The 27,217-nt window shown below is 34.6% G+C and overlaps 1 protein-coding gene across 1 annotated transcript in view; it reads left to right on the top strand.

Moving 5' to 3' along the window:
- Positions 1-754: 754 nt before the first annotated feature.
- Positions 755-27,217, top strand: part of LOC123679820 (triadin) — an 85,999-nt gene continuing 59,536 nt past the window's right edge. The window contains exon 1 of the mRNA XM_045617324.1: positions 755-1,141. Coding sequence (XP_045473280.1) covers positions 1,066-1,141 — 76 coding nt within the window. The 5' untranslated portion in view covers positions 755-1,065. The remainder of the gene's footprint in view (positions 1,142-27,217) is intronic.

The following is a 27,217-nucleotide window of genomic DNA, read 5'->3' on the forward strand; positions in this document are numbered from 1 at the left end:
AACTGATTATTTTTCAAACACCCTGTATCTCGAAAACGAAACTTGTTCGCATATATATTTATATGAACTTTTTTTTATGAAAAGAGTTGTTCTATCCTATGTCAAAGTTATTGCACTAAAATCTGGACCACCCTATATTTTATGATGAAGACGTAATATTAAACCATAGTATCAATTTTGCAGTATTTTCAAATGATCAGTTTCTGTTGTTTTTGTTTACATAATGTAGTATGTATTTAAGATAATCAGCGTAGCAGAGGAAATACTTATTTTGAATATCCAGTATTTTCTTCACAATGAACAGATATTTGAAGGATTCAAAAGTATAGATATCCAAACATGGTGTAAAATAACAACAACAAATCTTCCGGTCCCCAATCAAAAGAAACACGAGAAATATGAATGAGAAACGAAATCTTTTGTCCCCTACGATAACCAAACAATAATAAAATCCGGTCATTAAAATCCCACAAAAAGGTACCAATTATTACTACTTTGAAAAACAATCTGCGATACTGATATGCCAAGACCATCGAAAACGAAAGTAAGGAAGTGATTCAACCATTGTTATTCTAACGAAAATACATAATTCTGTGGACTGTTTACCGATGTCCCAACATCCCTAACCACAGACGCTCCGCGAGTACCGCCCAAAAATCGAGAAGAAGAAGACATTCAATTGTTGATGAACAGGTTCACCTTTCGGTGTTGAGACTTTGCGCAGCAACTGTGAAGATAGTTTAGCAAACCGAAGTAACCGGCTACTATCACCTGTTGCAAGTCGACCACAGCCATACGTACGTGTAGGCCCGCTCTTACCTAAAGCCCCGCGAACGTGGAAAAAAGTGCGCGCGAAATTTTTGGGAATTTTTGACATGTGCGGTTGTGTTTTTTGAAAAAACGGGCACGTTTCATTCTTTCTGTTTTGAGAACGCAGACGGTAACATGTAGATATATTCGGTAATAATTTGTTAAGACTGTTTTTAATTGTGATTTTTGAACGTTTCTCGCGTTTGTGATATTTATGTTCGTATTTTAAGTTTTTTGACGTGTTTTTCTATTATTATGGCGACCCACAAACAATTGGAGGACGAGTGGAAGATTAGTCTTAGGGAGGATCCTTGCATGTGGACTGAAGAAGGTATGTCGAATGTTCCATTTTTTGTAAAAAAATTCCAAGTATTTAGATATAATATTTATGTTTTATTGTTGACTCGACTTTTTCTGTGTACTTCATCGAATATTATCTACACGTGGTTATGTTCATTGAAAATACTCGTCAAACAATCATAAGTAAATATAACATTTTTCAATAAAAAATAAATAAATAGTAGGTACCTACTAAATTTGAGAAATTCACATTTCAAATCTACAACTTAGTGATGGACTCTATAAGCCTCTGGGTACTTTTACTTTTATGTAACAGTGATTTTCTTGTTTTGGCATTCACAAATCGATTAATTATATAGAAATGCGACATATGAATTGAGTTTATAGCAATATACTCAATTAAATACTGTGCTTTAACGAACACTGTATTTTTTTTACTATAAAAACTTTTGAAATAGAACTCATTATCTTTACAAACAATTAAAAAGTGTTTATATTGAGAATTATTCCAATAGTTGAATTTTTCATAGGTATTGTTATTCATTCTACATTTCAACTTCCATCAATGCTGAATAATGCACAATATTAGTTGAACATTTCAAAACGTGTTTACTTCTTGTCATCATAAACACAATCTATACCATCAGTGTTATTTTCAATCGTTTATTTTTCACTTCAAAACTAGTAGGAATGAAGAATATACATATTAGTGATTCATGTAGATATTTTTGAAACTACTTTCGATTAGTGTCTTATCGAATACTTAAATTTTCATTTTTTTACTATCATATTTTTCCTAGTATTCATAAATGGAAGCTGAAATTTTCAAAATCTCTGATAAATACCGAAAATGTTTCCTATAATTAGTTTGTATTGTTGAAAATATCATTTTAAAGTATCTATCATAGCAACTGAAAACTTTTGTATATTGTTGTCATCTTGTTCGTAAATGAAATGAAGTTATTACCTGGCTTAATAATGATTTGAATATCAGCCTGAAATATTCAAAGAAAGTTCCTCATTTTATCTTATAAAATAATTACAACAAATTCGAAGGGGCTAAATACTTGGATTCTGCTAATATGGGCTCATTATTTAATCATTATTTAGTACTCATATAATTATGCACCCTAGATAAACATTCTTATTTTATATTACTTCAAAATATCGCTCAGCAAAGATAACTTTGTTAATGTTACCCAAATCAAAATTGTTTCTCTGAAACAGAATATTATACCATAAAACTTAACTAATTACTTTGTTTGCTATTTAAGGAGATAACGGAAATGTAAAAAATTCTCTTTCATTGAATCGTATATCCCATACTATACATTACATTCCTTAATTTATATCATATTCTCAGTACATTTTCTTTCATTTCCAAGGTTAGTATTTACTTCAACCGATTTCATATGAGAGTAAATACGTAGTGAGAATATTGTAATTGTTGATCTACATTAATGAATTCCAGTACCTAAGTGTTATTATCCAGTTTTGAAATTACCTGTCACTTACAGTAGGTGACCTTCACTATTTCTTTTAATTTTTCGGAATAGCAGACAATATTTATAAGAGAGCATCAATATCAAAGTTATAATGCACTGAATTATGAGATTTCCAAAAAACGTGGTTATTCTATATTTAAATTGTGTTGTTCTTTATTCCATTTATGTCAAACTGACATCAGATTTGAATATGGCACCATCTCATAGTGAAAAACATAGATAGAGGGACCATTTGTCATTTTCAGTAAGCAAATTTTGTCCCCAACATGAACTATGAAATTTGACATGGAGCGCGCGAAAATGAAAACATATCAGTGATACGATATTTCACTCAATTCGCGAATTTCTCCACAAAGAACGCACTTCTTATGTCCCATAGTGAATCAACGTTTCATATTAACTCAAAATATATTGAAATAAATAATAATAATACCTAAATATATCAGAAATTCAGAAAACAAACTTCAAGCGCGCCAAACGACGCGAAACAACCGATGACACTAGGAGTGCAGAAGTTGCCAAACATTGGATTTCAGCTGGTAGATGCGGAAAATAATGAATATTCTGCTTATTATAAATTCGACAATTAAGAAAAATATCGGATTCCAAATATTCGAATTTGGATATTCAATCGGAAATCACTCAAATAAATATATTTCATTCAATATAATATACATTCATAATTATATAGTAAAATTGTGGATTTGAAAATATATCACAATCCGACAACGTAATCTAAATTGCGTATACCCTCTATCTATGTTTATTACTCTATAAGCATATGTATGTATATGTATATTACTTTGAGCAATATGCCAAATTTTTCAATCGAAAACGGCTAGTTTAGTTTCTTTTGTTTTCTTGGGTATAAAAATTGAATGAAATTTCCAGAAAAATGTTTTCTTTTTTTCTGATAAAAAATCTATGAAGATGATATTTATTGGTAAAATAAATTCAGAAAATATAGGTTGAACAATTGAGCGGATTTGGTTAATGAAAACCATCGTAATTTTATTTAAATTTCTTCTAAATTGAGCTTTTATCTACGGAAGGAATAAATAATTAAAAATCTCGAAAATTTACAATATTTTTTTCATTCCCAAGGTTTATTATCAGAAATAGTGAACCGAAAGAATGGAACAAATTCTAAGGAATGCACATGAGAACACCATAAGTATCAATTTATTGCCAATTTCGTATTCAAATAAACCTTCTATTTCAAAACGATTTCTTCAAGAAAAAAAAATTGAAATTATGTGCGGACTTTAGTTCCAGTTCGCTTAACATTCTGAGGAGCTAGAAGTTATATTATGTGATAATAAGGTTTCGCTATTGCAATAGTTTTTCAGTTCAGTAAACATAAGATAATCAACAATAAGACATACATGATTGAACTCTGTCTGTAAGTTGAATCTTCTTTTCTGTTTGAGCGATAATTGGAATTCATTGCACAAATTGGGTCATTTTATTGAAATAAATAGGTGTTTCGGTTAAGAGAATACTGAATTTCTTTGCGAATAGTTTATATAGTTTTCATGAAGAGATTTCGACCTAGAGCAGTAAATAATTTTTTAATAAAAAAATTGAGTAGAGCTTGTATGCGCTTGTTCAAATTAGTATTCGTGCAATTTTTTCACGAAATTCCACATAAACTTTAAAAACCTTCATTACAATTACTCAATAGTTGGATAGACTCGGTTTTTTTCTTATGGAAATTCAATTAAATTAAAATTAAATAATAATTAATATCTATAATAATAGGATGAAATATATTTATTTGAGTGATTCCCGATTAAATATGCATATTTGAATTTTTTCTTGATTGTCGAATTTATAATGAGCAGAATATTTATTATTTTCCGCATCTATCAGCTGTACAAGGTTTGGTAACTTTTGCTCTCCTAGTGTCATCGGTTGTTTCAAGTCGTTTGGCGCACTTGAAGTTTGTTTTCTGAATTTCTGGTATATTTAGGTATTCATCTCAATATATTTTGAGTTAAAATGAAATGTTGATTCACTCTGGGACATAAGAAGTGCGTTCTTTGTGGAGAAACTCGCGAATTGAGTGAAAAATCGTATCACTGATATATTTTCATTTCCGCGCGCTTCATGTCAATTTTGATAGTTCATGTTGGGGACAAAATGTGCTTACTGAAAATGACATATGCTCCCTCTATCTATGTTTATTACTCTGAGGTCCAATCACATCACCAGCCCAAAAACCGAACCAAATAGTGATAGGTTGAAGATACAGAGTCTTTTCAACAATCTTTCTTGGATTTTCCGAGTCCGAAAAGCAATAATTTTGCTTTTTTACGTAGCCTTCGTGGTGAAAATGAGCCTCATCGCTGAAAATAATTTTTCGCTGAAAATCCGGGTCATTTTGATGCATTTCAAGGCCAGCGAATCACTGCCTTAAGCCTTAAGTCTACGCAAAATACTATGTTATATCGCTTGTAAAATGTCAAATTCCCAAGATCGACAAACCTCGGTTTTTGTCAATATTGCAGGCAACAGCACTAAATTTTCCCAACAGCTCAAATTTTTCCACCAGTATCACCATTGCCGGGCGAAAAGGTGCTTCACAACGACCCAAAAGTGCTTCAGCTTTGTGAACTGTTACTGCAAAATTTTCACTATTTTGTAGCGAATTTTAACAATTGCAATGCCTTGTTGAAGCTTGTATCTTTACATTTTCAGTAATGGCCTAATTTTTACTTGTCAAATGTCAAAATATGACAGCTCGAAAAATGACAGTTACCCATATAGATAGCGGGTTGTTCAAAATGAAACCTCTTATTGGAGACTCTTTCATACAACAAAATCTGAAGACGAAATAATTAACCACACTATAAAATTTGCAAAGTTCAAAGATCACCCAAACAACCTCGACTTCTTCTTCAACCAAAAGCCCCCCAAAACATTCCAATCCTCAATGAATGGGCCCCCAACAGTTAATATTCACCTAATGAACCGTTCCAAACGTGAAATAATGAAACGATTACGCATTCTGATTACTACGTGATATATCAGACCTCTCACGTACAATAAGCACGAGATTTTCCCATGCCTCGACGCGATAGGTGTCCGATCTGTAGGTTGGGCAACACCCCGAGTCCGCATAGTTCATTACTCCGATTCTCTATATGCGTGCCGAGCGCGGTCCCGTTTTGCATATCGCTGGAGCGTCTTCTTCCTCCTCGTGCTCTCCTGCCGAATTCGTGGTATGGTTGCCAGATTGGAAGTTTTTCTCGGGAATCTGGGGATTTTTTTTTAAGTGGATATATCTGTACGGTGTTACTTGGTAATATGCTGAGATTTTAGAATAAGTAATATGTATATATTACTTATCCCCTGTAGTGTATACTACAGGGTGGTCCATATAAAATAGTCCTGTTCAATATTTACGTAATTATGAGATTTTCCGGGAAACGCATGCAGACCCCGGAAACTCTTCATTAAGCCAAGATTTCGCTCCAACTGTATTTTCTCCTTCAAAAAGCTATATTTTATCAGCACACAAAATTCTTTTTTTTTCATCTGTTTTCAAATAACAAAAGTAGCTACACTCACAACGCAATATCTCACAAACTAATGGTCGGACTGCTGTCAAATTTGAACACTTAACGGGCTATTCAAAATTAATCTCTTATGGGTAAATCCTGTATATTCTTCGCTGTATCTATTTCATCGCCTAGAAATATTTCTTCTTATGACTAAAATGGTTTCTATTTCAACCAAAAAAAAATCGGTTTCTAATACTACAAACTTCAAGAAACTAGCTTAAAAAACAGAAATTTCTAAAACGTACGTAATTTTTCATGAATAGAACTGAATTTGGGTATTTTCAAATTTCGACTGGGTAAATTCTAACGAAAGATCTGGCAGTGCTGATGATCGCGAAGAAGTCACCAAGTCCGATAAATTCGTTGGAAGAAGTTGCGCTATAACATTACACCATGCCGAAGTATGCATATCAAGACGGCATTCCATGGAAAACGAGTCGGCTTAGAGAACAGGGACGGATTTGAGGATTAGAAGAGTAGTTATCGTAGGTTATTGCACAGCTTTCAGGTTGATTAGGTAGGGGAAGAGGTCAAGGACGTGTCAGGCTGAGACGGTGGTCATTTGACCTTTTTTTTCTGCGTAATGGCTGATTTTTCCGAAAACGTGATTTTTTTTACGCTTACGTGATTTTTATTTTACGTTAAGGTTATTTTTTTTACGATAACGTTATTTTTTTTACGATAACGTTATTTTTTTTACGATAACGTTATTTTTTTACGCGAACGCGATTTTTTTTCAGCAAACGTGAAATTTTTCAACGTGAATGAATCGAATTTCACAACGTTGATGTGTATTGTTGAGGGTGGATTACATATTTTTATTATTCATCTGAGCGTGATTTTTATTTTTCATCTGAGCGTGAGTGTACTTATTCGTACGCCAATGGTTAGACTGAAATTTTATGAGGAAAATGAAAAAGTAGAATTCTCGAAAGATGATTATCAAAACAAAACAAAACAGTTTTATGGATCTCTGAATTTGTTGTACATCCAGTTTCGCCTTATCATGAGGTGATACCTACTTTTACTGTGCCGTTCTTAGTGAAAATGCCGTATCTGAAAATTTTTGCTTCAACTACTAGCAAAACAAAATACTATTTTCTCTAATTCTGTGGTTATTCCGTTCATTCTTCCACATCTAGTAGAACAAAATCGTGCGAGAATATATCAGAAACGCACAGTTTTCATGGTTATATTTTATTATTCTATGTTGGTACTCCGAACTTTCCGCTACGGTTTTATCTGTCAATTCATCAAATTGCCTTAAAGAAATCAGTTCTGCCAACCAACATTTTTCAATGCAAAAATCACTAAATCATATTTATGGAAATATTTCATTAATTTCAATGAAAATGCAATGAATTAGAGAAAATAATGTATAATACTCGTACAGAAGGCTCATTCTACCACTCGTTCATTCCAAAACTCGCCACTTCGTAGCTCGTTTTTGAATTTTGAACTCGTGGAAGAATATCAATGCCTTCTGCACTTGTATTATAAATAACTATTCTGATATAGTTATTTTTCAGTTTGAGGTAGTTTTCTCTGCCTTTCGTACTTCTCATTACTTTCAGGTATTTTTTTTATTCAAATTAATTGAAATGACTTCATCATATTCTTGTATCATCAATATATATTAATTTTATGATTCAATTTAATTGAATTTGGTAAAGAATTAGACGACATTTACGAAATTTCTTTAAACTTATTGGATTTTCTTTCTGTATCGCAGGATTTTTTCTCATATATTTCCCATAGTTATAGTTTTGTCAATTTTATACTTTTTTATCTTTCTAAGCTTAAATGTCATGTCATCTACTGAAGACAAATGACATTAAAAAATGTCAAGAAATAATAGAGTGTTGCTATTATAACCGTTTCAAATTGTATAATTCTTATGGAAAAACCTTACCTATAGTTACGTTCAAATTTTTGTTTGTAGAGATTCATTTTTTAGAATCTATACAATATATTATTTGAAAAATAGTTCATTCAAAAGGCGAAATACTTAGTAATAGTGTAGTAACTCCTGAAAGTTTTGGAGACTTCAACGTCAGATCAAGCAAGAAACCTTTATTAATTCAATCCATAAAATTGAACATCGGTCAAGTTCTCTGATACTCCATTAACTCCGAAAGAAAACAAGAATCTAAAAAATTTTGTGTGGAACAATACAGTTAACGAAAACTACTGTTAGTCAATCAATAGTCGAACCCAAAAAAAATCCAATCTAATACTCCTCTGTAGCTACATCTGCTGTTTGTCTTTCGTTCTAGTACGCAACCTTCAAAGTGCGCCAATTGGAGAGAACGTCCAGCGAGTTTAACCTGTTAGAATTTAATAATAAGTTACCGTTAATTCAATAAATCGAAAATTGTGTAACAAAACCGTAATTAGCACGCTGTTTGAAACAGAAAAGATTTTTTTTTTCTTAATGCTTGAATTGTCTTGATTATAAACATTTTCGTGAAATGTATAGTTTCAAGTGATTGCACAGTAGCTCTGAAATTGTCGCTATTGTATTAGATGGGAGGATAGTTCTTTAGGTATTTTCTCTTTGAACTGCAGAGCGAACTTTAATTTATAAGTAGATAATATAATTATAATTATTATGGGTTCAACTCAAATAAATTGAAAGTTGAGCTTCTTAATTCATAAACGTGACCAATTTACAGCTCTGCAGGTGTATTGAAACTAAAATTGAATGATTCATTTTCTGAAACGTGAAGGGTTTTCCAATGAGAGGTTTTATGTTCATATTGAAAAAAAAGGTTAGGTACCTCTACTTCTATAATTTATTTAAGAGAAATCAATTGATCTTCATTTCATTGTGAAGAGGAAGGTATGCCATTAACGATGCAGAAAGACATCAGCCAAATGTCTGCCTCGGTTACGGTTGCAGCACCATATCCTCTTCATGATTTTCCTCAATGAAAAAAGTCTAAAGGTGTTAAATAGGCGTACAACTTCGCTTCCGCCGTTTTTTTCCGAAATTCGAGGCTTTATTGTAAGAAACTGGTTATACATTCATGATTCAAAGTATTGTCCATCGTTGGCCACTACTTTCTCTCATATTTCGGGAAGCGTACGAATCCCGCGTTGAAAAAACTGGTCATATTTTGAAGAGATCCATGATTCGATCCGATTTTCCACGTTTTCATAAGAACGGAAGTTCTGGTCAGCTAGGCCGTGTGCCATTGTTCGAAACAAGTGATGATCCGAGGAAGCAACATCCATTTCCAAGTATGTCTTGACCATTTTCGCAACATGGGGTCGAGCAATAACATGCTGTAAAATCACTTTATCATGTCTCTCGTTGTATTGTGGCCGTTTGTCTTTCAATGCTCGGCTCTAACGATAACGATCGCCTTTGAATGCTTCAGTCGGTTTTAACAACTCATAATACACTACGCCGAGCTGGTCTTACCAAATACTCAGCGTGACCTTGGAACTATGAATAATCAGTTTGATCGTCAACGTGGAAGCACGACCGGGATATCCCCATGATTTTCTGAATCATTCCCATGACTTTTAGGCGTTTTGAAATGTCTTGTTGCGTCACTGCCAATGAACCTGCCAATTCTTGTTGCGTTTGACACGTGTCTTGATCAAGTAATGCCTACAATTCTTCGAAAACCTTTTCTCTCCCACCGCTATGTTTGGTCTTTGACGTCAAAATTACCGTTTTTGAAGCGTTGAAACTTCTCTCGGCACGTTCTTTCACTAATAGCGGCCTAACCATAGGTATTTGAGAGCATTCGATGAGCCTCAGACGCAGATTTCTTCATATTAAAGCAGAAACTTAAAACCTCTCGCAAATAATTAGAATTTGGCTCGTAAGCTGACATGTTTAATCGAGAATAACTTTATGATGCAGACACAAATCGACTAATATTCGATGGCGTTATGTTAACAAACACCTAAGCTTATTGTAAGACATCTACGATCTATTTATTTCGACTACCACTCCCGGCTACAGCCATCTATTGCAAAATGGCGGAAGCAAAGTTGAACACCTAATAATAAAATAACGATTCCAAATAATACACCAAAAACGTGAACTGAAGCCAAGCAGCGTTGGTTGGGATTGGTGACTGGATGGGTGACCTCTCCATTATACACACGTAGCTTTCTCAAAAATTTTAGAATGGAATTCAAGTGTGAATAGGCAGAAATCAAACAAAAGACCTCTTGTTTTCGATAAACCGATGAAAGTGAACAGTGCTAATTGAGTCCGTATATATTTTCCGCCATTGTCGTGTTCGAAAGCACCTCTCGTTTTCTACAATTTCAATGCCCCCTTCTAGCATTCAACTAAATAGGACTCCGACATCGAATCGAACACTTAGAAATGATCCTTTCGACAATTTTTCTGCATACTGACCCAGGAACCTCATTCCGAGGATAATCGAAACGTATATTCTCAGTCGATAAATCCAAGGAAATGCCTCTTACTCCGTCTACTATGTCAACTCTGTTCGTTTTTGACGTGAAAGAATGGGAATGAATGAAATATCGTAGTGTAAATAGGGCTTAAGCGTGACCACCAAAGGCACGCGTGACCTAAGCGAGTCTGGATACCGTAACATGTTTTTTTCTTGACACGGTGGTTTCCTCTGGTTGTTTAGAAGTAAGAACGGCGAAGAAGGTATGGTTAGTTTTTTTGAAATTGATAGAATGTTGAGCGTTTTTTGGGAAAGTTGATTTAAACTTTGCGGGAAGTAAGTATAGGATTTTCCTATTTGAGATTGTTATAATGGCAACACTGTGGGTTATTTTTGACGTTTCTTATGTCATTTCTGTTCAGTAGGTTATGCCATTCGATCATAGAAAACAAAACAACAAAACTTTGTTCTTTCAAAATCAGTCCCCATTTGTTAATAGTGACAGAAAGAATCAGGCAGCAGCTTAATGGAAAATCGTCAGCGGTTAATTTTTTTGGATTTTTCGTATTTTGTAGAATATGACATCCTGAACAAGAAAGTCTATGGATGCAACTCGATTTCATGACTAGTTTCTGAAATACAGGTTGTCGAAGCTGGAAAATGGCATTTCTTTAAAGTGACATTTCTCGTTGGAAAACATCTTGGGTGAAACACTTTTGCGTGACAAATATTGCTTATTCATAAGATAATAATTTCGACTGGTTTTTAATGAAAAATCCGACGGTTCAACTGTCTGTTCAACCAGGGCCACCACCAGACATTTGGCGCCCCGGCAAAATAAAATTTTGCCGCCCTGTTCTGCCTAATTTAACTGAAGGGGCCTCTGTTAATCCCTTCAGGCATCGTTTCAATTTCTTATGAAAGCGTATTCTTAACTTAAAATCACCTTGTCAAATTTATCAAAGAACGTTTTATCGATTTCATCAAAAAACATTGTTTAAAAGAACGATGCTCTATAAGTCAACAGTAAAATAACTAGGTAGTTCTTGAAGGTGCTTTTTGTACCTATTTGTATTTTCATAACAACATAACCTATTCTATTCGAAAAAAATTGGCTCTTGGTAATTTTATTATTTTACTACATAGAGTTATATTTCCACTAAAAAAACCTTAAAATTTGGCGCCCCGGCAAAATGTTTAGTTTGCCGGTCCTGAGTTCAGCATCACCTTTTGGCGCGTTAAGTTCAATATTACATTATTTCGTGAATAGTGAACCGATTTTGAAAATTTTAACTGGGTTTTGTACAGAATATAAATAACTTTCAAACTTACCAACACTTGACATCTCTTCCTTATCCAAAAAATGTTGAGGCGGGCCACATCCATGGGGGTGGTTTTTTTAGAACATATTCGTGATGGAAATTCGTCTCCCTCAAAACAGAAGTTGACCTGTTGACCAAAAGCAGGGCCGCCTCAGGACATTTTAGCGGACCGGCAAAATAAAATTTCGCCGCGCTGCTTCACCTAATTCATATGAATTTTCTTCAAAGGAGCCTCTGTTATTCATCATATTTCACAACTTAAAATCACCATACATAATTCACCAACCGACGTTTTGTCGATTTCATCAAAAAACGACGCTCTATATATAAGACTTTGCGCCTCGACAATTTGACGCCCCGGCAAAATATCGGTATGCCGCTCCTGGTGGCGCCCCTGACCAAAAGTTGTCAGCTGAATTTTCAACGGGAAAGTAGGTATACTTGAACAATTCCAGAAAAAAATGTTCATGATTACAAAGGAACAAAGGTGGCACTTCATCACTATACGACAATACAAATTCATCATACACAACATTTATATCATAATTCCATACCAGCAAACTTTCAGTTCACCTAACCAACCATATCGAAAAGCTGGCAATAGATCAAACAACTTCTAATTGTCCCAATTTATCAATTCCAAAATGCGATATCAGGCTGATCGATTTCCATTACCTGAGAATCTAGAGTAATGCGATCTGTAATTACTTAGTATTACTCAACCATTATCTATAATAAACATTTTCCACGCTCGGTCGAACATCCCAGACTCTAGATGTACGTAATATCGTGATTGATATGCCCATAAGCAGATCTGGTCTGGTGCCGAAAGAAGAATAGAATTTCTTCTATTTATCCCATTGTTAGGCCTTGAAGGCGAGCCTGGAGATGCCTGAGGGTTTTTCTTTAAGTGCTACACCAGATGCTAAAAGCGAAAACCGAGATAATGCGATGGAAAAATTAGCTGCGTTAAGAGATCCTCAGATTCCTTTGGCATTTTTTTTTGGATTGCAGACAGCCATTTTTTTTTGTTATGAACTTGCCGACTATTGAGAACTGTCGTTTTTTTTATAAAATACGAAATCACTTGGTCAAATCATCGTACACGTATGAATGAAAATATGTCGTATGTATTTTGCATTTAAAACTTATTAGTTGCCTTCTTAATAAGATGTAGGTACAAATGAAAATGAGAGATCCCTTGGGTAATTTGAAGAAAAAAAAGTCCTATAAACATGGGCCCTCAAACGCCTTATTTTCGAGATACAGTTTTTTTCATTGCACCTTCGCTTGATAAGATATTCAGTTATAATATCACAAGGGCATAGACAATATTCGATTATACACCGATTCACGAGACGTTCACTCGAGCTGCGCTCTCGAGATGTTTCGCGAACTACGTCGAGTGAAGAGGTTCGTATAATCGAAATATATTGTCTATGCTCGAGTGGTATTCGTTACGATTATATAACGAATAATTTCAATAACCATAACCAAAGCACTGCATTTCGATAATTCAATGACATTTCACTGTGCTTGACTTTTATTTTTTGGCGAACGTCCGAGAATGTTACTATGGAAATGATCTCAATATGGCAGGAGGCGAAACACCAAAAGGATTATATCACGTCGTCAAGTAGTAAAGGGTGTTTTTTTAGAGCTATAAAACTTTAACTTGCAATAAAACAACGATGGATTGATTATTCGATTGACATGAATTTTATATATCCGCAAGATTATCTTGCGGCATTACATTTTAAATATGATTTCTGGCATATGACCTCCACGGTTAGCTCGGATGTAGTCCAATCTGGACGTCCAATTTTCGATGACTTTTTCCAACATTTGTGGCCATATATCGGCAATAACACGGCGAATGTTGTCTTCCAAATGGTAAAGGGTTTGTGGCTTATCCGCGTAGACCAATGACTTTACATAGCCCCACAGAAAGTAGTCTAGCGGTGTTAAATCACAAGATCTTGGAGGCCAATTCACAGTTTCAAAACGTGAAATTAGGCGGTCACCAAACGTGTCTTTCAATAAATCGATTGTGGCTCGAGCTGTGTGACATGTTGCGCCGTCTTGTTGGAATCACAGCTCCTGGACATCATGGTTCTTCAATTCAGGAATGAAAAAGTTAATAATCGTGGCTAGAGACTGATCACCATTGACTGTAACGTTCTGGCCATCATCGTTTTTGAAGAAGTTCGGACCAATGATTCCACCAGCCCATAAAGCACACCAAACAGTCAGTTTTTCTGGATTAACGGTGTTTCACTCCAAATGCGGCAGTTTTGTTTGTTGACGTAGCCATTCAACCAGAAGTGCGCTTCATCGCTAAACAAAATAAAATGGAAGTAGTGCGCGATACGTATTCCGCACAGAACCATTATTTTCGAAATAAAATTGCACTATTTACAAGCGTTTTCCAGGCGTTAGTCTATTTATGATGAATTGCCTGAGAATAAATCACTTGACAGCTGTTAAATCGGTCGCCATCTTGAACAGTAATGCCAACTTAAAGTTATATACCTCGAAAAAAAACACCCGTTATATTAATCAGAACATGAGTTGTATAATCAATTTGAATTTGGCATGGATCTTCTTATAGTTTTCATCATGTGATATGCTAATTTTGAATGCTCATCTTCAGGGTGGTTTTTTTTTTCAAAAACAGTGCCGGTTTTTTACCTCCAAAAACTTTTTTTTTGGTGGACCACTGGTAACTTAGAAATATATTCAAAGAAACTTTGGTCCACTACTATACTTTTTGGTTTTCTGTAGTTTTCTGTAGAATTCAAACAATTCTCTATTAATCCTCAGGAAAATTTGTTGTAAAGATTGTATAAGTACTTTTTTACCCAATCCATGGTAAAGATTTATAAAGATTCGATAAACTGGTATAATCTCCACAAAAAAGTAGGACTATAAGAAATACAGACTTTTTTTTAATTATCTAAGGGAAAGGGATCTCTCATTTTACTTTGTACCCCCTGTTCAGAAACACCTTGCATTGTTGCTAAAGCCAATAGATCTTTCAATATATGTACAATTATTATAAAAAAACTTTGCCATGAATATTTATGTTCAGTTATAGTTACCATACTAGCTAGATTGACATGAGTGATTCGAATACTAATAAACATTTCACTCCAATTACCTTGTTAGGTTATGTTTATAAATGGCACTGTTTCTTGTATTTCTCCGATATAAAAGTGATGTAAAAATGAAACAATCTCCCTGTTACGATCTGCCTCGTTTTGGATGCTGCACATTCGCATATCACGAAGCTCACGCAACAGATTTGAGATTTCAAAGTCAAGGTGATTTAACAGCATCCTTGTTTTGACGTAAACATAACATATTCGCTGATGCACTTGACTTTCTTTCGGAGAATATTTGGCGTTATGTACTTGAAGCAAGGTGACTTCGTTCTTAAGAGATGCATAGAGAGAAAGTGACGTTGCACTCTTCAGAGTATTGCACCATAAGAACTTGATCGATAAATAGTGCCGTTTTTGGTAAATTGAAAAGTAAATGGCGTTCTCTTTGAAGGCGAAACGCATGTACGCAGGTCAGGATTAAATTGGAAACTGGATGGTGAATATACAGGGTGTTTCAATAGGATAAATGCGGGTTTTTTCGCTGTATTTTTCGGTTTTTGCGTGCATATTTTACAATATTCGAAAAGAAATAGTCGGAAAAACACATCTGAAGGGTATTTTTTTAGAGCTATAGAACTTTAAATTGCAATAAAACAACGATGGATTATTCGATTGACATGAATTTTATTTATCCGCAAGATAATCTTGTGGCATTACATTTTAAATATGATTTCTGGCATATGACCGCCACGGCTGGCTCGGATGTAGTCCAATCTGGACGTCCAATTTTCGATGACTTTTTCCAACATTTGTGAGCGTATATAGGCAATAACACGGCGATTGTTGTCGTCCAAATGGTCATGGGTTTGTGGCTTATCCGCATAGACCAATGACTTTACATAGCCCCACAGAAAGTAGTCTAGCGGTGTTAAATCACATGATCTTGGAGGCCAATTCACAGGTCCAAAACGTGAAATAAGGCGGTCACCAAATGTGTCTTTCAATAAATCGATTGTGGCACGAGCTGTGTGACATGTTGTGCCGTCTTGTTGGAACCATAGCTCCTGGACATCATGGTTGTTCAATTCAGGAATGAAAAAGTTAGTAATCATGGCTCTATACTGATCACCATTGATTGTAACGTTCTGGCCATCATCGTTTTTGAAGGAGTTCGGACCAATAATTCCACCAGCCCATAAAGCACACCAAACAGTCAGTTTTTCAGGATGTAACGGTGTTTCGACATACACTTGAGGATTAGCTTCACTCCAAATGCGGCAGTTTTGTTTGTTGACGTAGTCATTCAACCAGAAGTGCGCTTCATCGCTAAACAAAATAAAATGGACGTAGTGCGCGATAGGTATTCCGCACAGAACCATTATTTTCGAAATAAAAATGCACTATTTGCAAGCGTTGTTCAGGCGTGAGTCTATTCATGATGAATTCCCAAACCAAACTGAGAATCAATCACTTGACAGCTGTCAAATCGGTTGCCATCTTGAACAGTAATGCCAACTTAAAGTTATATACCTCGAAAAAAAAACACCTGTTATATGCTATCTATCAACAAAGTGGATGAAACAATCAGATCGAGATCTTCACATACCACCGAAAAAAAAAGGATATCCGACAACTTCAGACAATCCAATAAAGTCACAAACTATCACTTTCAATATGGGCAAAACACAATGTGAAAGCATGAGAAACCGTTAATTAAAATTATGCGACTGAGACATGCTGTAATTACTCATAATATACATATCAGGTCTGTTCTTTGTACTGTGCGTTTATGAATTTGTTTTTGCCTCTCCTACGAAGGAAATGGAAACGGTTAAGAAGAATGGGAATTTTGTGATAACAGGCAGATTATATGTAAATGAAAAGAGAGTTCTCTATCCTTACGGTCTTAGTTTATGACCGTTACAAAATGGATGGAATATCTAAGTTCGTTTGGTTCTCCCAAAATGATAATGTTAGATAAAGAGTTTACATAAAGTTAAGAAAGCGCCAGGAATTAAATTTGACCAAGAATCCTCCTTCAGTAGATTCATCCAGATTATTTTCGGCAAAATCCGCGATTTTGAATGATTGCAAAAAACTTAGGTCATCCTCAACGGTATGAAGTTTCTCTATTCTTCAAGTGACAAAAATATTATACTTTGGTTATTTGAAAGGGGATGAAAAAAAAAGAATTTCGTGTTCTGATAAAGTATTGCTTTTCGAAGGGAAATAATACAGTTGAAGCAAAATCTTGGCTTGATGAAGAGTTTCCGGGATCTGCACCAGGAAAACCAACCCTCATTGATTGGTATGCTGAGTTTAAACGTGGTGAAATGAACACCGAAGACGGCGAACGCAGTGGACACCCAAAAGAGGCTGTAACCGCAGAAAAAATAAAAAAAGTTCACAAAATAATTTAGAATGACCGTAAAGTGAAATTGATCGAGATAGCAGACATTGTGAAGATATCATCTGAATGTGTACATCAATACATTCACGAATATTTGTACATGAGAAAGCTGTGTGCAAAATGGGTGCCGCGAGAGCTAATAATCGATCAAAAGCAACAACGTGTTAATGATTCTGAGCAGTGTTTGAAGCTGTTTAATTACAATAAACCTGAATTTTTGCGTCGATATGTGACAATGGATGAAACATAGCTCCATCATTCCACTCCGGATTCCAATCGACAGTCAGCTGGGTGGACTGCAGACGATGAACCGAATCCAAAGTGAGGAAAGCCATAACAGTCAGCTGGCAAGGTTTTGGCATCAGTATTCTGGGATGCGCAAGGTATAATATTCATTGATTACCTCCATAAGGGCCAGACAATCAACAGCGATTATAATATAGCTTTATTGGATCGTTTAAAGGATGAAATCGTAAATAAACGAACCCATTTGAAGAAAAAAAAAGTGCTGTTTCATCCAGACGAAGCGCCGTGTCACAAATCAATGAAAACAATGGCAAAATTGCATGAATTGGAATTCGAATTGCTTTTGCATCCGCGGTATTCGCCAGATCTGGCTTCCAGCGACTTTTTCCTGTACTCAGATCTCAAAAGAATGCTTGCTGGAAAAAAATTTAGCACCAATGAAGAAGTAATCACCGAAACTGAGGCCTGTTTTGAAGCGAAAGACAAATCGTACTACAAAAATGGTATCGAAAAGTTGGAAGATCGCTTTAATCGTTGTATCGCCCTCGAAGGCAACTATGTTGAATCATAGTATAAGGAAAGGATAGTAAACCAGTGTAGTGCTTTTTTCGATTTTGTTGATGTTGAGCGCCATCTAGTTGTACTCACGTTTCACTCGAATTTTACTGTCAAAAATTGGTCATAAAGTGGAGCCCTTTGAAAAAATCGAAGTTATTTTGAAGAACTAAAATATTTGAAATAGAGTGGTCAGAAGATTTCTATATTTTGATATTTTTTCTGCTCTGTAATAAGCATTTACGCCAGTGGCGTGTATTTGTGATAACTTAATAATAACATAAAAATTGTTGGCAATGTCATGCGACCGCTTTTCAACCACGCCACTGAATGAATTATCGTATTATTTCTGCGCCATCTATAGCTCATGATTGAGTGCCATCTATTATAGGGTTACTTCTCCAAATCCAAATCCAACTACAGTAGCGACCCCTGGTGACTATTTCCTTGCCGTCAAACGGCGGTTGGCTTACTATCCTTTCCTTATACTATGGTTGAATAATAAAATCGAATTTTGCCAAAAAAATATGTTTTACTATAGTAGACCGGGGATTCTTCAATTGGCCTGTTACATGTACCACTCTTGAAGGTGAAAATATTGAAAAAATGAGTTTTCACTAATTGGACACGGAACTTATTGAGTGAAGCGTAAGATAAGAAGCCCCTAGTGCCACTTTTATACAACTGATTAGAGTTTTGAAATGAATAAAACTTGAGTCATTTTTTCTGTACCACTCAGTATGATCACAAAGTTTAACACAACGACCTTTCAATGGAACGAGGAAAATAATCGCAAAATGCTAATCCATATAGGAAGGACGCAAATTCCGACACACCCTTCGTGCCTATAATACGCGAATAGAAAGGCGTCTTCACTCGACGAACAAGCGAAATATTTTTTTTTCTACGTCGCGTCGATTAAAAGTGAGAGCGGATCTCGTACTTCGAAACCTGCACACCCACCGTTTCCAAGCCAGTTCCGAAGTCCGAAAAAGCGCCTCCATAAATTTCGCGCGCCCGCTGAGCCCTGCGGGTTGTGCACTTAACGAAAATATCGAAGTTGGCTTTCACCGCGATCGCGATTTATCGTTATTATTGTAACGGCCTTTTAAGGGAATCACGGCCGTTATCACGGCGATAAGCGTTACGCTTTTTTCAAACGGGGAAGCAATTCAGTAAATACGTGTTGATTTGAGTATAGATTAAAATGGCGATTAGGGATTCATCAAGCCAAGTAGTTTGACATTTTAACCAACTACTTGACTTGAAAATCAAGCTCGTAAAAAATTACATACTTGAGCTTGACTTGATTTAAGATATTTATTGCTTGACTTGATATCAACCTTCTTGATATTACTTGAGCTTGATATGCACGCGTCGCACGGCAATATTTCTGCAATCTCGTGCGCGCTTAGACTAAATAAGGGGATTTCTCGAGCGCCGAGAGACTGAAGCATTCGCCAGAGTGACTTTATTAGTAGTTTTTTCACATTTCTATGAGATCTATTGGTAGATTCTGGTAGTTTCAAAAATTTCATTTCAAACTTGGCCGAAATGGCCAAGGATTTTTTATCAATGCCAGCATCTTCCGCTCCTGTTGAAAGACAATTTTCCAGAGCTGCTCTTACAGTTACAAAAACCCGCAATAGGTTAGGCGACAAATCTAAAAGATGCCTCATGTGTCTCAGATCCTGGATGGAAAGTTATTTTATTAATTTTTGTATTAATTAAATTTATGAAATCGAACAAAGCCTGGAGGTTTCTCAATATCAAGACACTCAATTTTTTGTTATTTTTTGTTATTTTTTATTTTGCTATGATTTGTAGTCATTCAATTTATGTTTCTATTTCAAAAAAGTTGATATTTTCAGTTCTTTTATACAATAAGATTAATAAATAAAAGTGTTTTTTGTATGGTTCCTTCTCATTTCATAATTTTATTATTGATGTGACACTACACAATGCTAAACATCAAATAGCTTGATATGATTTAAGTATTAATATTATTAAGTATTTTATAAATAAATACTTGACTTGAGCTTGACTCGAATTTTTTCTCGATAACGGAGTTTGATATGAAAAAAAAACAAAGAAGATCGAAAAGTTGTATTTTTAGTTTTTAATGTAAAAAAATAAAAAACTAAAAAAAAAATTAAACTTCAAAGAAACCGCAAAGTCTAATCACGATCAGATCTAAGTTTTTCCGATATTCTTCTCGAATTTTCGTTGGTTCTGAAGCTTGAAATTGTTAATATACAAGTTGGTCCACGCAATGCTGTATCATGGTTGAGTGTTAATATATTAATTATTTTTTCGGAACAGTACCATCAGGCTCCAATAGAACTACATTCCACATTTGTTTGGAAATACAGGGTGCACCAAAAGGTGTAAATGAGAAAACATATGTTTTTTCTTATGGAACATCTTGTTTTTAACTTAATTATCACATTGCATGAAATAATTGAACCTTATAGTGTTTTAAGTTTCATCATATACTTAACTTACTGTTTTTGAGATATATCGATTTTTCATGAATTAAAGGGTCTTTGAAAAAACCTAACAACTTTGAAATGAATGAATATTTGAATGAGATTTTGAAAGTGAATAGTAAGAAGAACGGAGGTAAATATTTACCTTTTGATGATCATGGAAAAAATGAACATGGTGTTCAAAATGAAACAATTCAAACGTTAATATCGGGCTCATTCCAAATGACACACCCTGAATTTTATTCTGTTATTAGATAGCAAATTTTATAATCTTGAAAAAAATTCCTTCCAGATGAGAAAATAAAATATAGGGTGAGCCCTTTGGAATAAACTCTTCATTATTTGAATCAATTAATTCTCATTTTGAACACCCAGTAGACTGCTCAATGATTATCAGAAAGTCATTACTTACCTTAAACTTATAGAGTAGTATTCATATTCGAAGGCTCATTCAAATAAATATATATGAAACTTTGAACAATCTTGTGTTTATTTATTGCATGCAATCTGAAAATTCAATCAAAAACAGGGTGTTCCATAAGCAAAAGACATATATGTGCTTATTCACATCCTTTTGGTACAACCTGTGTATTTCCACAAAATTTGAGAATGTAGCTCTAATGGAGCTTAATAATACTGTGTCAAAAAAAATCGAAATTTTCAGAGTTGAACCGTAATAGAGTGTCGCGTTAATGGTGGAACACCCTGTATAGAATAATCACTGATTTCGTTTTTGGATTATACATATTTCAAAACTTCAACCGGAAATTGTTAGAGGCGGCTAGAACAAATTTATTTATTCATCAATCCTAATCAAAGTTCCTGTATAAGTATAATTAAAATTGTTGCTTCCGATCTTCAGGCATCACCATACAGAATCTCTTCATAAGTGATTTGCAACAATTTGTCAAATATTAATTATGACATAATTTCCATCGCTGTGAGAAAACTTTCTTCGTCGCCTGAATACTCACTACTGAATAGATAATGGACCAAATCATGTACATACGCAATTTGGCTCTATACAACAAGCGTGCAACTTGAAAAAAGTGCTTTCACCTGATTAGATCCGATGCAAACGAATCCATCTGACTATAATGTGATTATTCAAATTATGAGTAAATAGTTCGAAGATTAAAAATTTGACGAGAATGAAAGTGAGGACGGAAGTTCCATAAGCAACAATCATTATACTTTTTTCACAGGATGTACTCATTATCTTGATTCATATCAGTTAAAGTAATATCCGATTTGAACTTTTTTCAGCGCGCGTTTATTGGTTAAAATTTGTTCCTCTTGATCGAACCGAAAGTTCATTGAAAGAGGATAATTTGTTTACATTTTAAATTGACTCCATTATTCGTATGTTTCATAACATCAAAAGTATAAATTACATGTGTTTAGCTCAACAATATTATGGTTATTTTCGAATTTTGAGCCAGATATCTAACCCTCTGGCCTCTATCTGAATGGGCTAAGGGCTAGAGCCTCGAAAATTGCAGAATCTGAATATCTTGACTTTGTTCGTTGTAATCATATACCTAATATTTTGTTTTCTCAAGAATTAAAAACGATCCTATTCAAACTAAAGTTGAGAATTACTCGCAAAATGGTGAAATGAATGTTCAAGTGAAATTTTATGAAGATCGTATATTTGGGATAAAACAAAAAAGTTTTTGTTTTTTTTTCATATATCGAAATCTCAGAAACTATTGGCTAGATATCACTTGTAATTTTTGTGTTTATCGCATCTTTCATGCATGCATTCAATATACTTTATACTCTTTCACTTCTTCAAGTTTAAAGTATCACACGCCTACCTGAAACAATTTTTTTCTTAAAAATTGGACTTTTTTTGTTGTTGAAATAGACACCTTCAAGAATAATACAGAGTGTTGAAGTTTTTCTTCTCCTAACACTTTCCCTTTACAAAATATTCAACTTAAATTTGGCATAGATAATTTTCATCATGTGTTTTGCTGATTTTGAATGCAAATTTTTGATGTTTTTTTTTGGAGCAGTATCCGGTTCTTTCCTCCATAACTTGTTTAGATGGACCACTGGTTGTTTAAAAAGTTGTAAAAGGAAACTTTGGTCCAGCACTATACTTTTTGGTTTCTTGTAGTTTTGTCGTATCTGCTTTCCTCAGGAAAATCCTTATTATTATCAATAATAATAATTCTCTCGTAATCCTAAGAACTATCCTATTCATTATGAAAATCCAGTTAGTAAGCTGTGATGAATAAATCAATTATAAGTTTTGATACTGATTAATTCAATCTGTAGCGAAGATTAATAAAGATTCGATAAACTAGTATAACAATCAGAAAAAAGTAGGACCACATCCTGTATCACTCTGTATTTCTTGAAAACATGCGAAGCATTTGTGGGCCCATCTTTATAGGACTTTTTTTCCTTCAACATTATCGAAAGAATCTCTCTGTATCGAAGCAGAAATCTACATCCGAAATTGTATTAATTGTTAATGAAATTTGGTGTTTTAGTTTCTTTCTGTATGTAATGCCATCATAACGTCAAAAATCAAGTTCCTTGTCCTTATGTTATAACTTAGTTATTTCCTGGTACTTAAACAACACCCATGCCATAAGATCTTTATTGGTATCTCTTGTCATTCATTGTTACCACTAGCAATAATAATCTTGATCTATATCTTCCTGTCTTGTCTACCAAGAACATCGATAAAAATCAAGCATTCTTCCCACTTTCGATATTCAAAACTTGTTTCACCCACGTTTCAATCACAACGTTGAAAGTAAAACTCCATTTGGATCGTATAATCAACATTCATCTCTATCTCTACAATTATCTCCAAGTTCGCAAGCGAACGAAATCGCTATAGCTTCTATCGGAGTGTCAAATATCGATCGAACCAATTTTGGGCTCTTCTAGAGAAACACCAGACAAGATTGATATAGTTAACGTTCACTCCACTGATCGATATCTTCGATCACCTTTCCAATGACTCGAAAAGAATTATCTTTTTCTCGTCTGAAATTAGAAATTTTTTTTCGACGATCTATCGGATCTCTATTATTCGTCTCAATTTGGAGTTGATGCAATTTCACTATTGTTTAATGTACGTTCCCACCGATTTTCAACAACACTTGACAACAATGGGAAGTAAAATGTGGTGTTGACTATAGATTTCGTTGTTACCACTGGATTATTCGCAATTTTCATATCTCTTTTTCATTTATGTGTGGGAGAAATTGAAATTACAGGAAATGCAGATTATCCAGAAACAGATAATCATATCGCAACAGTTAATTCATAAATATGTTTCACAACCGCATTTCAAAGTAATACAATACAGTAATATATTTATTTCAATTACACGCCATTTTTCTTCTCATAATGAATGACAGATCCCACACGTCATCTAAGTGACATTTGGGAGTCAATAAACAAGTGTTACCCATTAGTAAAACGCCAAAACTAAAATTCGACGCCATGGGCGCCCGCAGAAATTTTTCTCAGGGGGGGCAAAATGAAAATTATTGAAAAACGATAAGGCGTCCATGATTGGATTGAGTAAGTTATATTGAGGGTGTTGTGCTGAAAAATGAGACAATCAAAATCTCAGGGGGGGCCATGGCCCCCCCTGGCCCCCCCCTGCGGGCGCCCATGTTCGACGCTAATCGAAGCTGCATCAAAGAAATACTGATATTCTCAAACATTTTCAGTCTTCAAATCAATTGACAAACCTTTGCACCAAAACTTCTGCATCAACCTCTTCTGGATACCTAAAAAGAATTCTCGCGAATGATCTCAAATTAAATTAAATTGCTATGCAAATTGCATGCCAATGTTGGCAACAAGAGTTTGCTACATAGATGTTAGTATCATCAATTATCCACACAAAGATAAAGTACACTTATATTCTTCTGATTTAGCACAGAGAAAGGTATTTCCAGCCTCTGTTTATTATCGTAGAGAAGAAACTCAATGAAAGTCATTCAATTCAAATTCAATTTACTCTCAAATAACTGATTGATAATTTATCGAATTATTTTTGTTTACAGGTGAGTTCACTGAGTCTACGCGCTTGCAATATGTTGGTTGGTACGTCTGGTTTATGCATGTAAGTAGATGAATTCAGCTGGAACATACAGGATGAGGCAATAATTGCTACGGGAAATTCTGAGTGAGAAAATTGAGTTAGATAAATTTTAGGAATTTTATGGTACTTACCCCTTTCGTAATTATTTTCTAGTACCTTTTCATTTCTTTTTTTATGTATTTAATATGTCGGGTATCGTTAGAGCAGGGAAACTGAAAATTAGACTGTGAAGTCACTATTTTACATGAAAAGAAAATACTCCAATTTATCATCGGAATAAATCTTCTTAAAATATCGTCTGTGGACATTTTATGTTTCTATGGCATATATGGTCGACCTTTATTCAATTCTGAGATCCCATAAAGGGCAAAATGGTGGAAAAACGAGCATCAGGAAGAAGATAACACTACTGAATGAAGAATATAAGAGACTGGACAAGGATGAATATCCAAACGTTGATTCACACCTCCCAAAAGAGGGACGAATTTTCCATAGTCAATATTCACTAGAAAAGACACTTAAAGAAGAATATCAGTTCTACTACTATTGATACAGACCGTTAGAGCTGATCTCCTTCTTATAGTGAATATTGACGAGAATGCAAATTTATCAGCTCTTCAGCTGATCTTCTTATATTCTTATAGTGCCTCTTCTTGTGAATATGTCTAAAATCGTTCCTCATTTGGACGATGTTAACCAACATTTGGACATTCTGATCTTCTTATAGTTCCTCTTCTAGTGAATATTGGCAAGAACCACGGCAAATTTGTCGGCTTTAGTGCTGCAGATCAGAATTCGAACTTCTTCTTATAGTGCCTCTAGTGAAGATTGGCAGCAACCATGGCAAATTCGTTCCTCTTTTGGGCGATTTGACATTCTGATTTCTTTCTTATAGTGCCTATTCTAGTGAATATTGGTGAAAATCATGGCAAATTCGTTATCTCTATTACTACAGATCAACAGAGCTATTCTTCTTCTTATAGTGCCTCTACTAGTGAATATTAGAGAGAAGCATTGGCAAATTCGTCAGTTCCAATTCTACAGATCAATAGAGCTGGCCTTCTTCCTATGGTGCCTCTTCTAATGAGGATTGGCGATAACCATGGCAAATTCGTCATCTCTATTGTTACAGATCAATAGAGCTAATCTTCTTCTTATAGTGCCTCTTCTAGACCATGGCAAATTCGTACCTCTTTTGGGCGATGTGAATCAACGTTTGGACATTTTAATCTTCTTCTTATAGTGCCTCTTCCCTCTTCTAGTGAATATTAGAGAGAAGCATTGGCAAATTCGTCAGTTACATTGCTACAGATCAATAAAGCAGATCTTCTTCTTATGGTGCCTCTTCTAATGAGGATTGGCGATAACCAAGGCAAATTCATCCCTCTTTTGGGCGCTGTGAACCAACGTTTAGACATTTCAGTCTCTTCAACAACTGGAGCAACTATAGATCTACCAATTAGGTAGATCAACCTGCTTATCGATTTTTGTTCGTGACATAATGAACTATATCAAGTAAAAGTAGCAAAAATTCTCACATTAATAACTATATATCATAATAATACTCGTTAATTGAGACTTCCTACAATCCAAACAGAGAATGTAGACTAACGAATGACCACTACACTTCATTCCAATCACCAGCATTTAACTAAATCATTACTAGCAATGATATAACTCATTTCACTAAGCCCAACAAACGAAAAATTGTATTTAGTGTCAAGATCGTATCACATTACGGTACACAATCATAACATCAATTATTATAATGACTGTCTCATAATTAACAGAAACCATTTGAACAGTCTTCATGAAATTCATAGAGAGTAAACGCAGATAAAAATGGCAAATTTATGTCTATTCATGGTAACAGTCTCGCAGGACATTTAATTAGTTTAGAGATGTGGAAATGCTAAGTAATCGATTCCATATCCGATTAGAATTAGATGGGGGAATCGTAGGGATTTTTCATTTTATAATTGGATTTCTAATTTTTTTTTGGAGGAATGGGAAATCGGAGTGTTTGAATATTGGTGAGGCTTACTAAGTAGGTTACAATGGTAATTTGTGTGAACGGTTACAGTGATTTACGCGAAAGGCTACATACAAAAGTAGTACAATAATTAATATTTGGATCGAAGAAAAATTTGTTCTTTTACTCATTTCATGAAAAAATTATCATTCTCATAGTTTGGACTTTCAAGAAAAATACAGCGTGTTCCTAAATTGGAGGTACAAAGAAAAATGAGATATTCCTTGGATAATTTAAAAAAAAAAGTCCTATAAACATTGGTCCACAAACTCTTTGTTTTCGAGGTGTTTCTTGTAGAACTACTTTTTTGTGATGATTATACCAGTTTAGGGAATCTTTATTAATCTTCACTACATATTGGTCAAATAAGTACCAAATCTCATAATTAATTTATTCATCAGAGCTTACTAAC

This window comes from Harmonia axyridis, chromosome 5 (genome assembly GCF_914767665.1).
Source record: "Harmonia axyridis chromosome 5, icHarAxyr1.1, whole genome shotgun sequence".
Classification (NCBI taxonomy): domain Eukaryota; kingdom Metazoa; phylum Arthropoda; class Insecta; order Coleoptera; family Coccinellidae; genus Harmonia; species Harmonia axyridis.